Source organism: Hyposmocoma kahamanoa, unplaced genomic scaffold, assembly GCF_003589595.1.
Source record: "Hyposmocoma kahamanoa isolate Upper Pololo Valley unplaced genomic scaffold, ASM358959v1 173202, whole genome shotgun sequence".
Classification (NCBI taxonomy): Eukaryota; Metazoa; Arthropoda; class Insecta; order Lepidoptera; family Cosmopterigidae; genus Hyposmocoma; species Hyposmocoma kahamanoa.
The window spans coordinates 1-12,404 of NW_020653639.1; the positions used below are offsets into that span (position 1 = coordinate 1).

The window sequence follows — 12,404 nt, forward strand, 5'->3', positions numbered from 1 at the left end:
GCACACCCCGTAATCTGAAAGCGACCACGCGCCGCAGGCCGAGCCCGACCCCACTATATGGATATAGGGCTCGTTTTATATATGGACCTTACAGCTCTCTTTTTCGCGATGTCAGCCGCTTTCCTCCACAGTAGAATACCGTATATGACGTTACGCTGTAGAAATAGCTGTAATAAACTAGCCAAGCAGTTTCTTGATCTGTAAGTACTCTAATATTTGCGTCGTCAAAATCATTTTTTGTTCAGCGAGTTTTAAAAATTAAGGAAGTGTCATCTGAAAAAAATATTATCTTGCATCGGTTTTCTACAAAAAATGGTAGGTCGTTCACATAAACTAAAAATAAAAAGGAGCCTGATATTAACCCTTGCGGTCCTCCCATTTGTACAGTAGATCCCGATGTGGTTCCATTAACACTAACTCTTTGAATTCTGGAACTGAGATACTTATCTGTAGCGGACTGTATCAATGGGTGAAGGGATGGGTGCTAAACGAGTGAGCAAGGCCAAGAGAATGTACTTACAGTTTAATATTATATTTTTGAAAACAAGTTGTCGTTATTAAAGCAAAACAGAATAACACTAGCTAAAGTCAAGAAAAAGGCGCCAAAAACAAACACATTTAAATTTAGAATTTAAATAGAAAACTAAAACTTAAAGAGACTAGTATTATAAAATATATAGAAAAAGATTTGTAGCGATTCGCTACACTATCGAATCAATTTCAAACCATTATCATGTTCCATAGTGTTTAAGCTTCAACAAAAGAGAGATACTCACAGTCAAAAGCTTTGGAAAGGTCGCGAAAAAAAACCAATGGAATCCTCCCAAGCCTCATAGATATGTTTTAACAACGCAATCTCAGCGTCTTTGGTAGACCGGCTCCTAGTAAAACCATATTGTTCTTTATGGAGGAAGCGATATTTCCTAAAATGCACACTCAGCTAATCAAGAATAATTTTCTCAAAGATCTTGCTATGTTCTGGCAGAACAGAGATGGGCCGATAATTACTGGGGTCATCTTTACTACTCGATTTAAATAGTGGCAGGACTTTACAGTTTCATGGGATCAGGAAATATACCTGTGTCAACACAGCTATTAAATACATCTACTTACTGGAGCTATAATATTTATGATATGCTTAATGATTTTGATTGAAATGTCCCACAAATCACAAGTATTTTTCATTTCTAAAACTTTAAATGTTTTTAGTATATCTTAACTTTAAAATGAAATTGTTCTTCACACATGGGTACATATTTTTTAAGTAGCTCTTCTGGTTATTGTGAAGAGATTAAGTAACTTTTTTCATCAGTTGTTAGAGTATTTTCACCTATCTTCAATGTAAAATGTGTGTCCCGTGATTTTACTTTCCCTATTCCTCGGTTTAAGCAATTTCCATGTGGGCTTTATTTTATTATCAGACATTATCAGACATTTATCATCAACCAGTTATGTCTAATATTAATGCAAACCACCCTATTTTTTTTACTATAGTTAGAAAATTAAATAAATACTTTATTTTTAATTTTACAAAGAACATTGCAATTTACGCTACATTACGTTTTACAAATTATTTTATTTAATGAATTTTTATTAAGTCAATTTATTATTAATTAATAATAGAAACTAGAATAAATTAAAGCATATTATTTAGTGCTGCAGTCTTATGTTTGTTTGGGATCCCAAACAAACATAAGAATGTTTGTTTGGGATTTATCATCAGAGGAAATACAGGTTCCCAAACAGTTGATACGGAGAAACCATCTTCCTTGTTGAAATTAGGATGTTTTTTATATTTCAATGGCCTCTCGCAGTATCCTGGGTAGATAACGGACTTCTCTTGCAAGGACCTGGGGTTTCTCAAACTTCATTGAATGTGTAGGTTTATCCATGACATGCTCGCAGACGCAGACTTGTTTACGCGACGGTATTTGACATCAGCTTTAGGTTTTTTGACGCGGGTACAAATACTTCGCTTCGTTTGTCCAATATAAGAGAGACCTTGTTTGAAAAACAAATTACGCGATTTAAATCCGGAAAAATATTTTTTCTTTTCCTATGTGTAACAATCGCTAAAACCTAAGAACTCGATACTTATGACTAGTTTATCTCTTATTTCAAAGATGCAGAAAAAATTGTCTATACATGTAGCTGAACGGGCAGTAATTCTAGTAAGTTCTAAAAATTGGTTATGAACACAGACCACTGGGTTATGTATATCAAATGATTCGAACAGAGAAAGTAACCTCACACTAATTTGTGACTTTTCTAACAAGTTAACATTAAAATCTTCGCAAATTATACTTTACTTTTTAACCGAGTTTAAAACAGGAGGAGGTTCTCAATTGGACTGAATGTTTATTTTCTTTTGTATTTATGTTACGCGATAACTCCGGAATTTGTGAACCGATTTTGACGATTCTTTTTTTGTTGGAAAGAAGGTACCGGTACCGGAAAGTAGACAGTTACAGGTAGGTAAGTAGTGGTTCCATTTAATTTTGAAGAAAACATTCAACCTCTAAGGGTGGCTGTTCACGCATGAAGACTCATTTTTATAAAAAGCGCCAAATTTGATTATAAGGAGCAATTGTTTCAATAGTTGATTTTGCTAAGGTCCAATTAAAGGCGTTTTCTCTCTCTCAGTATACTACAGTGAAAACCGATTTTTATTATCTCCTGTATTAAGTCCCGTACATGGTCCTAGACCGAAGCCGGATTTTGTTTACCTGCATTCAAGGACATTATAAGCTTCAAATCAAGAAAATAAGTGAACTTAACTACTAGTCGTCAAGGTCGTGGATGTAGACTGGTGAAGGTGTACATAGCCCTTTTTATATGTTTCACGACATAAGCTATCCACATTGAACTGCTTGGTGACTTAACGAGCAATAATTATTTATCAGCAATACGCAGATTCATTGTGCGTAGAGGGAAACACAAAACCATATATTCCGACAATGGTTTATCATTTGTTGGTGCTTACAACGACCTTTCAAATTTTTTAAAAAGTAGGTAATTGTGATTCACTGTCATCCGAGGTCACCAGTGAAGAAATAAATTTCTGTTTTATTCCAGCTTAATTACCACATTTCGGAGCTCTATGAGACGCTGGTGTAAAGTCGACCAAATGTCATTTACAAAGAGTGTTGGGTAATTGTATTAATTTTTGAAGAGCTTTATGCAGCACTGGACCAAATTAAAGCAATCCTCAATCCACGACCACTTACCTCTCTCTCGAGCGATCCAGAAGACCTAATGCCATTGACACCAGGACATTTCATCATCGGTAGACCGCGCACTTCCTTGCCAAGCCAGGATTATCAAGATGTGTCAAACGATCGCTTGAATTTTTTCCAGCAAATAGAAAAATTGCAACTTTTTGGTGCAGATGGAGCAAAGGATGTCTCAGAGCTTCAACTGAGGACTAAATGGCGTACTTGTAAAAACGCATTGAAGATGAACCCTCTAGTAGTTCTAAACGAGGACAATCTACCACAGTTAAAATGGAAATTGGGTCGAGCTACAATTCGTGTTTCCTGGCACTGATGGCCTTAAAAAGGGTGGCTGATATCAAAATTTTTACAGGAATTGTAAGAACATCCTTTTCGAAAATGTGTCCATTTCCTGAAGCAAGTAGGTATTACTGGTTGAAAGGCAAGCTTTCAACGGCCGCGCCGGCGGAATGTTCACGCATGAAGACGTATTTTTATAAATAGCGCCTAAATTGTATAAGTAGCAATTATTTTAATGGTTAATTTTGCTATGCTCCAATTTAAGGCGTTTTTCTCTCAAGCACCGATTTTTAACTCCTCTATTAAGTCCCGTATAGTGGCGAACTAGGCGGTGAATCCGGGTTTGCGCGCTTTCCGGTAACCGATTTCAATAAAACGTGGCAAATAGATGTAATTCCAAGTACATTTGAGATCGGTTTTTGAGTACTTTGTTATTTACCTATTATTTTTGAATTCCCTTTGAGGCATTTGTTTTACATAATCAGGTATTAAAATAAACAATGTTATTTACAACTCTTATAACTATTTCTCATGAAACATGTAGTTTTACTAGAAGCGCCAGTCAAGCGATTTGGAAACCTGAATAAATATGTGTAGTTACTATTTTTGTTCGAACATGGTTAGATTTCACTTGACAAACATACAGACCTCAAGAATGTACATGGTAGGTAGGGTGAGTAACCTGAGCTGCTTGTATAAAGGTCTACATGATTCGAAGGGTTCGACTTGGCAAATCATTCTCACATATTTCTTCTATAGTACAAAGGCTCAAGTCAATGCAATTCCCTACAATAAAACCCCATAACTCAAAGCAGAAGACACGTAGCCGTGATAAGCCGTTAGCGCGGTCTTTTTATCACATTGTTTACTCAAGCGATACAATACATAAACAAATCTACTGATCTTATTACAAGTCGCCTCTGTTTGAGGTTTCAATGAAAGATGTGAGTCTACTAATATTCCCAGAAACTTTGTAGTGGACACTTCCTTAATGGTAACATTTTTATGAGCTATATGTAGCCTTAATGGTCTTCCGTGTATGTTGTGGAACTGAAAGACGTTCACTTGAAGGTTGTTTGATTCTAACCATCCTATGATCTTGGTAATGGTCGTGTTTATTATTGTTATAGATTTTTTTTAATAGTTTTTTTTTATAGAGATTCAAATACAGAGAAGTTTCCGGACGGAAGTCGTTGTACACAAACCACAATACATTCCCTTAACTCTACACATGACAATTCGGTTATTCGCTCTACCGAAAGGGCAACTAATTCGGTACTTTCACTTGGGGGAGTACAAATAGTAGTACAAAATTTTCTGGTTATATACTCGATGTACAAAATTTATGACATATAATACTGAGCATATTGGCATTTTTACTGAGGATAGTGTAGACACATCTAATGTTGGGGCAACAGTTTAGAAACATCAATAGAACTGCGCTTGTGTCTATTGTTGTGTATACTGACTATGGAATGGTGGGAAACTCCATAGTATTCATTGCCTTTACAAGTTATATGTAAAATTTTTTGAAAAAGTTATTAATGGCAATATAGGAACCATAACACCAAAATTTCTAATGAAAATTATTAAAGTCATCATTGCTGAAATTTTATACGACTTCCAGTTGCACAGTTTGATCAGTTATTTGAATTTTCTCGTGGCTTTTTTCCGCTGTCAGCACTATGATTCTGTATGAAAAAACACTATTCAAAACAAAATGCACAAAAAAACATACAGAACATGTTCAACCCGTGAGCGTTTGAAGCAGCTTGTCTCACGACCACAAAAAAGGTCACTGATTATAATGTTTACTTTCATTCAAGAAATACCTACGTAAGTTTTTAAATAAATCTCATATCACTAATTAAATTTTATATGTTCAGTATGATTACAGTTCGTACTCTCGATGTACTCGTATTATAGCCACATGTGACAATACGTGAAAAGTGCTTTTATCACAAGAAAGTCATAAAAATAATACGAACTACATGAAACTAATAAATTAATTATGCATGTGAAATTTTATAACCATGTGCATAAAAGTTATCGACTAATTTCTTTCGTAGAATTTTTAAACTTTCCTTCTGAAAAGTTGTCATTTTGCAGTGGTGATCTTGTTATACAGAGTGTGAGCTATTTCTTTGTTCGATTGGTCCTCCTTGCCTCTCCATTCATACTCATAGCGACGCCATCTGACGAAGTTGTAAAGAACCACAGCACCCTTGTTTTGGAACCGTCATCCATCCAACCCAATATGGCGTCTGCAATTGTTCTACCGGTATGACTTCGCTCTTATCTTTAAGTGCTAAATGGTGATTATAATGTGCCTAATAAATAACTTGGCAACGACTTAATTCTATGTGTTCATTTCTTTTTCAAAGCCACGGAACTAAAGAACCGTGTATTATTTAAACACCCAACAGCTGACTCGTAGCGTTAGCGATTTTATTTTTTATAGCAACCGGTTTAATTTAAGAGGCTCGGATATCTTGGCCATTGTTTCGTTATGCGGCTCCGCCTCGAATTTCCCATGAATGAATCGCGTCATTTCTTTGCGAGCGAGGTCGTTCACGTTTTTTTACCTGGCGTGATGTAATAATGCTTTGCGGTTAAGATACAAGTCACATTCTCACCTCAATACTTCTACACGCCGTTAAAAGTTTACCTGCGTTTTGTAAAAGTCAGTTATTTATAACTCGATTGATTTATTTAATTTGGTGTGAAAGAGTGGATACAATGCATTAGCGGGAGTTTCGAACTATGGAGAAACTCGGGCATGCGTATTAGCAAATGATCTCGAAACAGTGAACTTCGTGAAGTCTCGAGTTCTCATTTACGCACACAACGTCGTCGTTTATATACGCGCGCGCACGATTTCGGTTCACCCGTTTGTGATGTAAACTATTTTTATAATTAACCTCACTTCTTTCACTCGGAAGGTGATTCATTTTTGCAGTTGATCATTTTGTCGAATTAAGCTATTTTGTGCAAGTTTTTTTGGAAAACAATAACCATTTGAAGCGTTTTGTAACTTCATTAATTTGTGAAATCGATAAGGAACATGGAAACATCGGAGAGGTCATGAAGTGACAGTAAACATAAAATGAGTAATTGTTTTGTCGCCTGCGACTGCAGTGAGGTCTCACAGGCCGACTTCGACCGCTATACGGACAAAGTGGAAAATGTCCTTAACGACGAAAGAGGGAGAAGTTTGTTTATGAATTACATGTATACTTGTAAAATGAGGGCTGGTCGAAGAGTACTCGATTTTTGGGAGCGTGTTGACAGGCTACTAACTCATAAGAGTAGTCCAGGAGGTGGCTCACCTCGTAATTACAATAGAGAGGTAAAGAAACTACTGGCCGAAGCAGAAAGGATAGACGAATTCGACTTAGCTACTATGGAAAGATTGGACACTTTAGCTCAGGAACCAGGAAGTAGCAAAGATCAAATTGATGAAGTTCTTAAAATATTGAAAGTGGAATCTGCTCATATTCTTAGGCGAGAGTACGATGCATTTAGAAAACATTTTGTACCACGTCGTAATTAGAAAAATCTACCAATTACGCTTCAGAAGACTTGTGCCTTGGATTTGGATGCATTTTTAAATTTCGCGCCTTAAAATAAGAATTCAATAAGTTGAGGGATTTTTGTGCTTGTGTAAATGAAAAAACAAGAATTTGTTTTTTTACCATAAAAAACAATAAAGAATAGACTGCACCAAAGCGTAAAACATTTATATTTAGTTTTATCTTGTATTTATCTTTACATACAGTATGTTTGTACAAGTTGTAAACCTAAGTGTCGCCAGAGATTACCTCATGTGACGAGATATTAAAACTTTGAACTGATATTAAAACAAAGTATGAACATTGTGGGCTGAAAACTCCTTAAATTGTCTGAATTATTGCTTGGCCAGACTAAGTTGTACACCCTCTAAGGAGCATTTAAATGTTAAGAGTACAGCTACTACTTCAATACCAGCTTCATATTTATTAATAATTATATCTATAAGAATAAATATTTATTAATAATTATATATATGAGAAAATAAAAATTCAAACATTCTGTGACAATCTGAATCTGATGTCGTTTTTAATCTTTGTTTGATGTAAACTGAGTTTATTTTTGTTGTCATTAGTTGTTATGTTAAATAGGTAATTAACTGCCTGTGTGAGTGATGAATAAACTGTGATTAGCTTAATTTGAATTATTATTTTGGTAGTAAACTACATACTTACTTTGAAATTCATAATCTGATTTTTTGTTAGAAATGTTTAATAAAATAATTGCACAAGATTATAATAATTTACAGTTCAATGTAGATTATTAATTAAAATTTGATACATACTATTTCAATGAGACCAGTAATTCATCTGCAATTTTATTATAAGAAGTCTTGTTGTAGACTAATAAGATTTAAATGTTCAATTCATTCATTATCTTATGTATTGAATGTACCTAAAATTAATTTAAAAATATTTTTTATATCAATTCAGTAGAAATTAATTACAATACACATTATATGTCTTATTTAAAATTCCATTATACATTTGCATATTGAGTCCATTTCTCGGAAGTATAAAATATTTATCACTTAACACTAATATATTATATCACTTCAATTTCCAACATTTTAGCTATGCAATGTGACATAACTAAAATGTAATTTATTTCTAGGTTTTCTTCCACGAGTAGTACATTTCCAGTGGTTTGTTTACCTGTAAAAATTTTTATATTTGAGACCAATGAACAAAAGAATTAAACAATCTCCTAAATTCACTATTGTATGGAGGAAACATAACAAACATAATTCTTGTCAGTTTTGTATGGTTGGACAATCGCAGTTCAACACAAATACATTTCTGTACATTTTAGGCTGGTGGAAGTGTAGTAAGAAATAAAATTTGTGCGCTTGGTATGAAAGTGCTTTTGACGCTAGCAAACAACACCGCTCAAGTCGAAAAATGGCGGTTTTTGCTTTTGAATGTTACTTAAGTCCAAGTGAAACGTGAATACCAATAAAAATTCAATTTTACATTATGTGTCCATAAATACAGCACTTATTATCAAGAATAGATTAGAAAATCTTGTATGCAATAATATTAGTGCAGTTTTTGTACTGTCCTTTAAAATGACTTCAAATTACTTGAGCAGTGTTGTTTGCTAAGCGACAATAAAAACTAAATAGTCATAAAGACATAAAATACAAATTACGTCTATGATTTTAGAACTTTCTTATTTAAGCATAAGAAAGCTATCAACTAATTTCATTCATAGAATCTTTACATCGGAAGAGTTGTTATTTCTAACTTTAAGAATAAAAGAAAAGCTACTTGCAAACAGTATACCTTCCAGAATCTATCATTGATTTGTCTGAGTGTCTGTGAGCCAGCCAGAGGCACAAATTGTCCTGGTGAGGGTGCCACGTAGATACAGAAGTTGAGCAGGCGATATGCTTCTGGCAACTCTGCATCAAGGTCAAGAGTGAGCCGCATTGCCAAGTATTTGCTAAGATGGTCCACTGGAACACACATTGTTTGAATCAAATTTCAAGTGCTATTAAAATCCCAATTCACAAAAAAATTTTCAAAAGACAGTAAATTATTCAGTTTTGAAATTTTTAATTTGGAAACATGGCGTTACACACACTAGATGGAAAAAGAGAAGATTGTAGGAAAAACAGGTATCTGGAGAGCGGAGCTATTGTCTTACTTACAAACTTGTGATTCTTGAATATACTGAAGAAATATATAAAGGTACACACTCAATCTAACACACATGGTACATTAATTAACACTATCAGCACTATAGAATAAACTATTTTTCTGAGGCAGCAGTGTGCAGCAGTGGTGGGCGGTACACAAATTTTTTTTCACAGCACACCACACCTGCACTTTACTAACTTTTGTAGCAGGCTGCCAGTGGGTCACCTTCAAACATTACCAGCAGGAAAATACATGGTGGCCTGCAGCACTTTGTTTTTTGTGGACGGCCGGCCGCCCACATAGCCTGCTGGGTAAAATTCGAAAATCCATGGTGGCCTGCTGCACTTGGGTTATTGTGGGCTGCCAGCGGCCCATGTGGCTTGCTGGTTAAAATTAGAAGGTACATAGTGGCCTGCTGCAGTAGTGTTTTTGTTTGTTTTTTGATTTAGTTGCCCACAAGGCACTAAGGGTCGTATTCCAGAACTCTACTCAATGCTCAAGTCAGGATTTCAGCAGACTTGAGTATAATTTCGAGCACTGGAAACACGACTTGAGTATGATTTTCAGTGCTCACTGCAATACTCAAGTCCTGATGACTCTGAGAGTGTTAGTGTCCAGTTTTGTTAAAATCCCTACCAGAAGCATTAGCAGTAGTTTTCAAGTATCTGACAGAGCTGTCCCTCAGAGCTCTCATAAGCTGGTTGTCCCCAGTCATCTCAGTTGGATGTGGCTTGAACACCAGCTCTATTTCGTTAGGGTTCAGTGGTTCTCCCTCGCCTTCTGTATCCATTGAGTTCTCACCCTCAGTCCTGAAAATTGTAAAACAAATGTTTTATACAAATGCTCTTTACAAGTTTAAGTTATTATTTTTCAAGTTTATATTATTATGTATTAAAATTAATGTTCTTAACAAATGCAAGGTTGAAAAAAGTCATCATTGTGCCAGACAACAACACCAATTGCCTGGTCTCAAATTTAGAAAATTAACTGTACTGCGAGTACCAGAGCAGCAGATTCACTCTAAGGCACTTCCCAACAATAGCAATCAAAATACTATTTTAAATTACATTCAGATACTTTTAAAGTATTTCTACAAAATGACATTGAAACCAGCATTAAAAAAAGAAATATACAGTTATTTTATTATTTACCATTTACGTGTAATAAGTATGCCAAAATACACACTAGTCTAAAAAAAACGAACTTACCGTCCATCACTAGATTCACTCTCTTCACTTCTCTCTGAAGTCAATATAGACTTAGCTCTCTTTGTGGTGCTTGTGTTTTTCGATATTGAGCTCAAATTAGAGGGCACGGGTGATGGCGTGCTCCTCACAGATGCAGGGTTTGATGTGGACTGACCAGGAGGAGTCGGGTTACTTGATACCCCCTCTCTAACTGCTGATGAGCTGCTGCCCTGTTCAGCACTACCAGAATTAGAGGGGGTACCCTCATCAAGGGTTTTTCTAGACCTTTGAGGCCTATTCTGTGATTGTAACTTAATACCTTCTGTTATCGAGTTTACCAAGGAAGCTTGAGAATGTGACATGTTTAATTTAGCCAATACGCGCTCCTGATGAGCTTCATACTCGTCCCTGCTGGGGTATATCTTCGATATAAGCAAATCGAAATTTGGGTCTGGACGTAGTGACCTTTTTGATACAAGCTTCTTACGACAAGTAGGACACTCCTTGTTACCAGACCGTAAAGCGGTTATGATACAATCCGAGCAGAACCTGTGAAGGCATTCCTTGGTCGTCATTGTCTTCTTCAGCATGTCCAAACATATTGGGCACATTAACTCGCTATGTAAGCTTCGTGGGGACACCGCTATTTCTGTGGCGTCAGTAATTACTTCTTGTGGAGTCCTGTGGAGCTCGTAAAGAGATAACTCCCATGTTTTATTTTGCGAAGGTTCTGCTGACGACATTTTCAAATTTGACGCTTTACTTTCAACTAAAATAAACAAGTTGTAATAAAAACGCCGCAATTGCGACCATTTTGGAAACGTTTTGCTAGAGCTTAATAAAAACCGGTAACTGAGAGTAAAATTCACAAGCAAATTCATACACTCAGGACACTCACTCAAATGAATAAGTTAAATAGTGTGCTTGGCGAATGAATGCTGTAAACGTAGTGCTTAAATTCTCTTTGGAATGCTGGTGGAATCACTACAGATAGGAATCACTTTCCTTCAACATTCAATTCAGCCAACATAACAAATTAAATTACGACTTCAGTGTTGCCATTTATAAAAACCGAAATATCGGGAAAGGCACTAATTTCAGATTTAAATCTCTTTTGATACTTAATCGATTTTGCACAATGCTTAGTATCTACAATATATATGCAAAATCGATATTATAATAAGTATCTATTTATTGTAATATGCACGTGATAATGATTGTGTAATATTTATTATTATTTTAAATAAATAAATTTGTCATAGGACACTCGTACGCTTAATTTGATTCTTAACGCTGATGAATAGATACACAATGTAGAGATGAATAGTACGTAGGTAAAAAAGGTAAATACGCGATGCGATTGTACTACTATTCGAAAAAGGCCAACAGATGGCAGCTAATACATTCTTGTCAAGGTTATTGCTCTTGCTCAGGCGGTGATTATACCTTTTATTTTTTTTCCATCGTCTAAGGATTATACATACAATAACATAATTATAAAATCGCAAAGAAGCTGAACTCAGTTACTTTTTTAAATAAAAAGTCAGAGATAAAAAGTTACTTAGGGTCGTATTCTAGAACTCTACTCAATGCTCAAGTCAGGATTGCACTGGAAACGCAAGCACTGGAAATACGACCCTAATGGCAGTTACTTGAGTATGATTTCGAGTGCTTTAAACCATACTCAAATCCTGACTTGAGCATTGAGTAGAGTTCTAGAATACGACCCTTAGTTTCTTGAATAAATTCATCAAGTGACATCTATCCAGTTAATTGCTTACTAACAAATCAAAAATAATACCAATCGGGCATTGAGAAACCTTCCATTTGTTATCTGAACAGTTAGCTATATGTTTTCACCAATTTTCATAATTGTAAATTAATTTAAATTTAAATATTCCTAAAATTTGTTTCAATAGTTTTGCATTTTTTTTAAATATTTTATACTTCTTATTTATATGACACGTCAATTTCTAGATTCAATACTTTTTACT

The 12,404-nt window shown here is 35.2% G+C and overlaps 2 protein-coding genes across 2 annotated transcripts; one reads left to right on the forward strand and one right to left on the reverse strand.

The window, feature by feature from the left end:
* Positions 1 to 6,364: 6,364 nt before the first annotated feature.
* Positions 6,365 to 7,493, forward strand: LOC113225767. The gene has a single exon (XM_026458177.1). It carries the CDS (start codon positions 6,619 to 6,621, stop codon positions 7,063 to 7,065), a length of 447 nt encoding a protein of 148 aa, XP_026313962.1. The 5' UTR covers positions 6,365 to 6,618; the 3' UTR covers positions 7,066 to 7,493.
* A 558-nt stretch (positions 7,494 to 8,051) lies between these two features.
* On the reverse strand, positions 8,052 to 11,288 carry LOC113225766 (E3 ubiquitin-protein ligase RING1-like). The gene is made up of 4 exons (XM_026458176.1): positions 10,432 to 11,288; positions 9,860 to 10,032; positions 8,867 to 9,039; positions 8,052 to 8,236 (listed from the first exon to the last, which is right to left on the reverse strand). The coding sequence occupies exons 1-4, from the start codon at positions 11,151 to 11,153 to the stop codon at positions 8,192 to 8,194; spliced, it is 1,113 nt and encodes a 370-aa protein (XP_026313961.1). The 5' UTR covers positions 11,154 to 11,288; the 3' UTR covers positions 8,052 to 8,191.
* Positions 11,289 to 12,404: the final 1,116 nt, after the last annotated feature.

What these genes read in the sequence shown, in the direction of transcription:
- LOC113225767 (XM_026458177.1), top strand. Translation starts at nt 6,619, where the DNA reads ATGAGTAATTGTTTTGTCGCCTGCGACTGCAGTGAGGTCTCACAGGCC.
- LOC113225766 (XM_026458176.1), bottom strand. Translation starts at nt 11,153, where the DNA reads ATGTCGTCAGCAGAACCTTCGCAAAATAAAACATGGGAGTTATCTCTT. An exon ending in AGTGAATCTAGTGATGGACG is followed by an intron (nt 10,033 to 10,431) that starts GTAAGTTCGTTT and finishes TACAATTTTCAG; the next exon opens with GACTGAGGGTGAGAACTCAA. An exon ending in TCAATGATAGATTCTGGAAG is followed by an intron (nt 8,237 to 8,866) that starts GTATACTGTTTG and finishes AAATTTTTACAG; the next exon opens with GTAAACAAACCACTGGAAAT.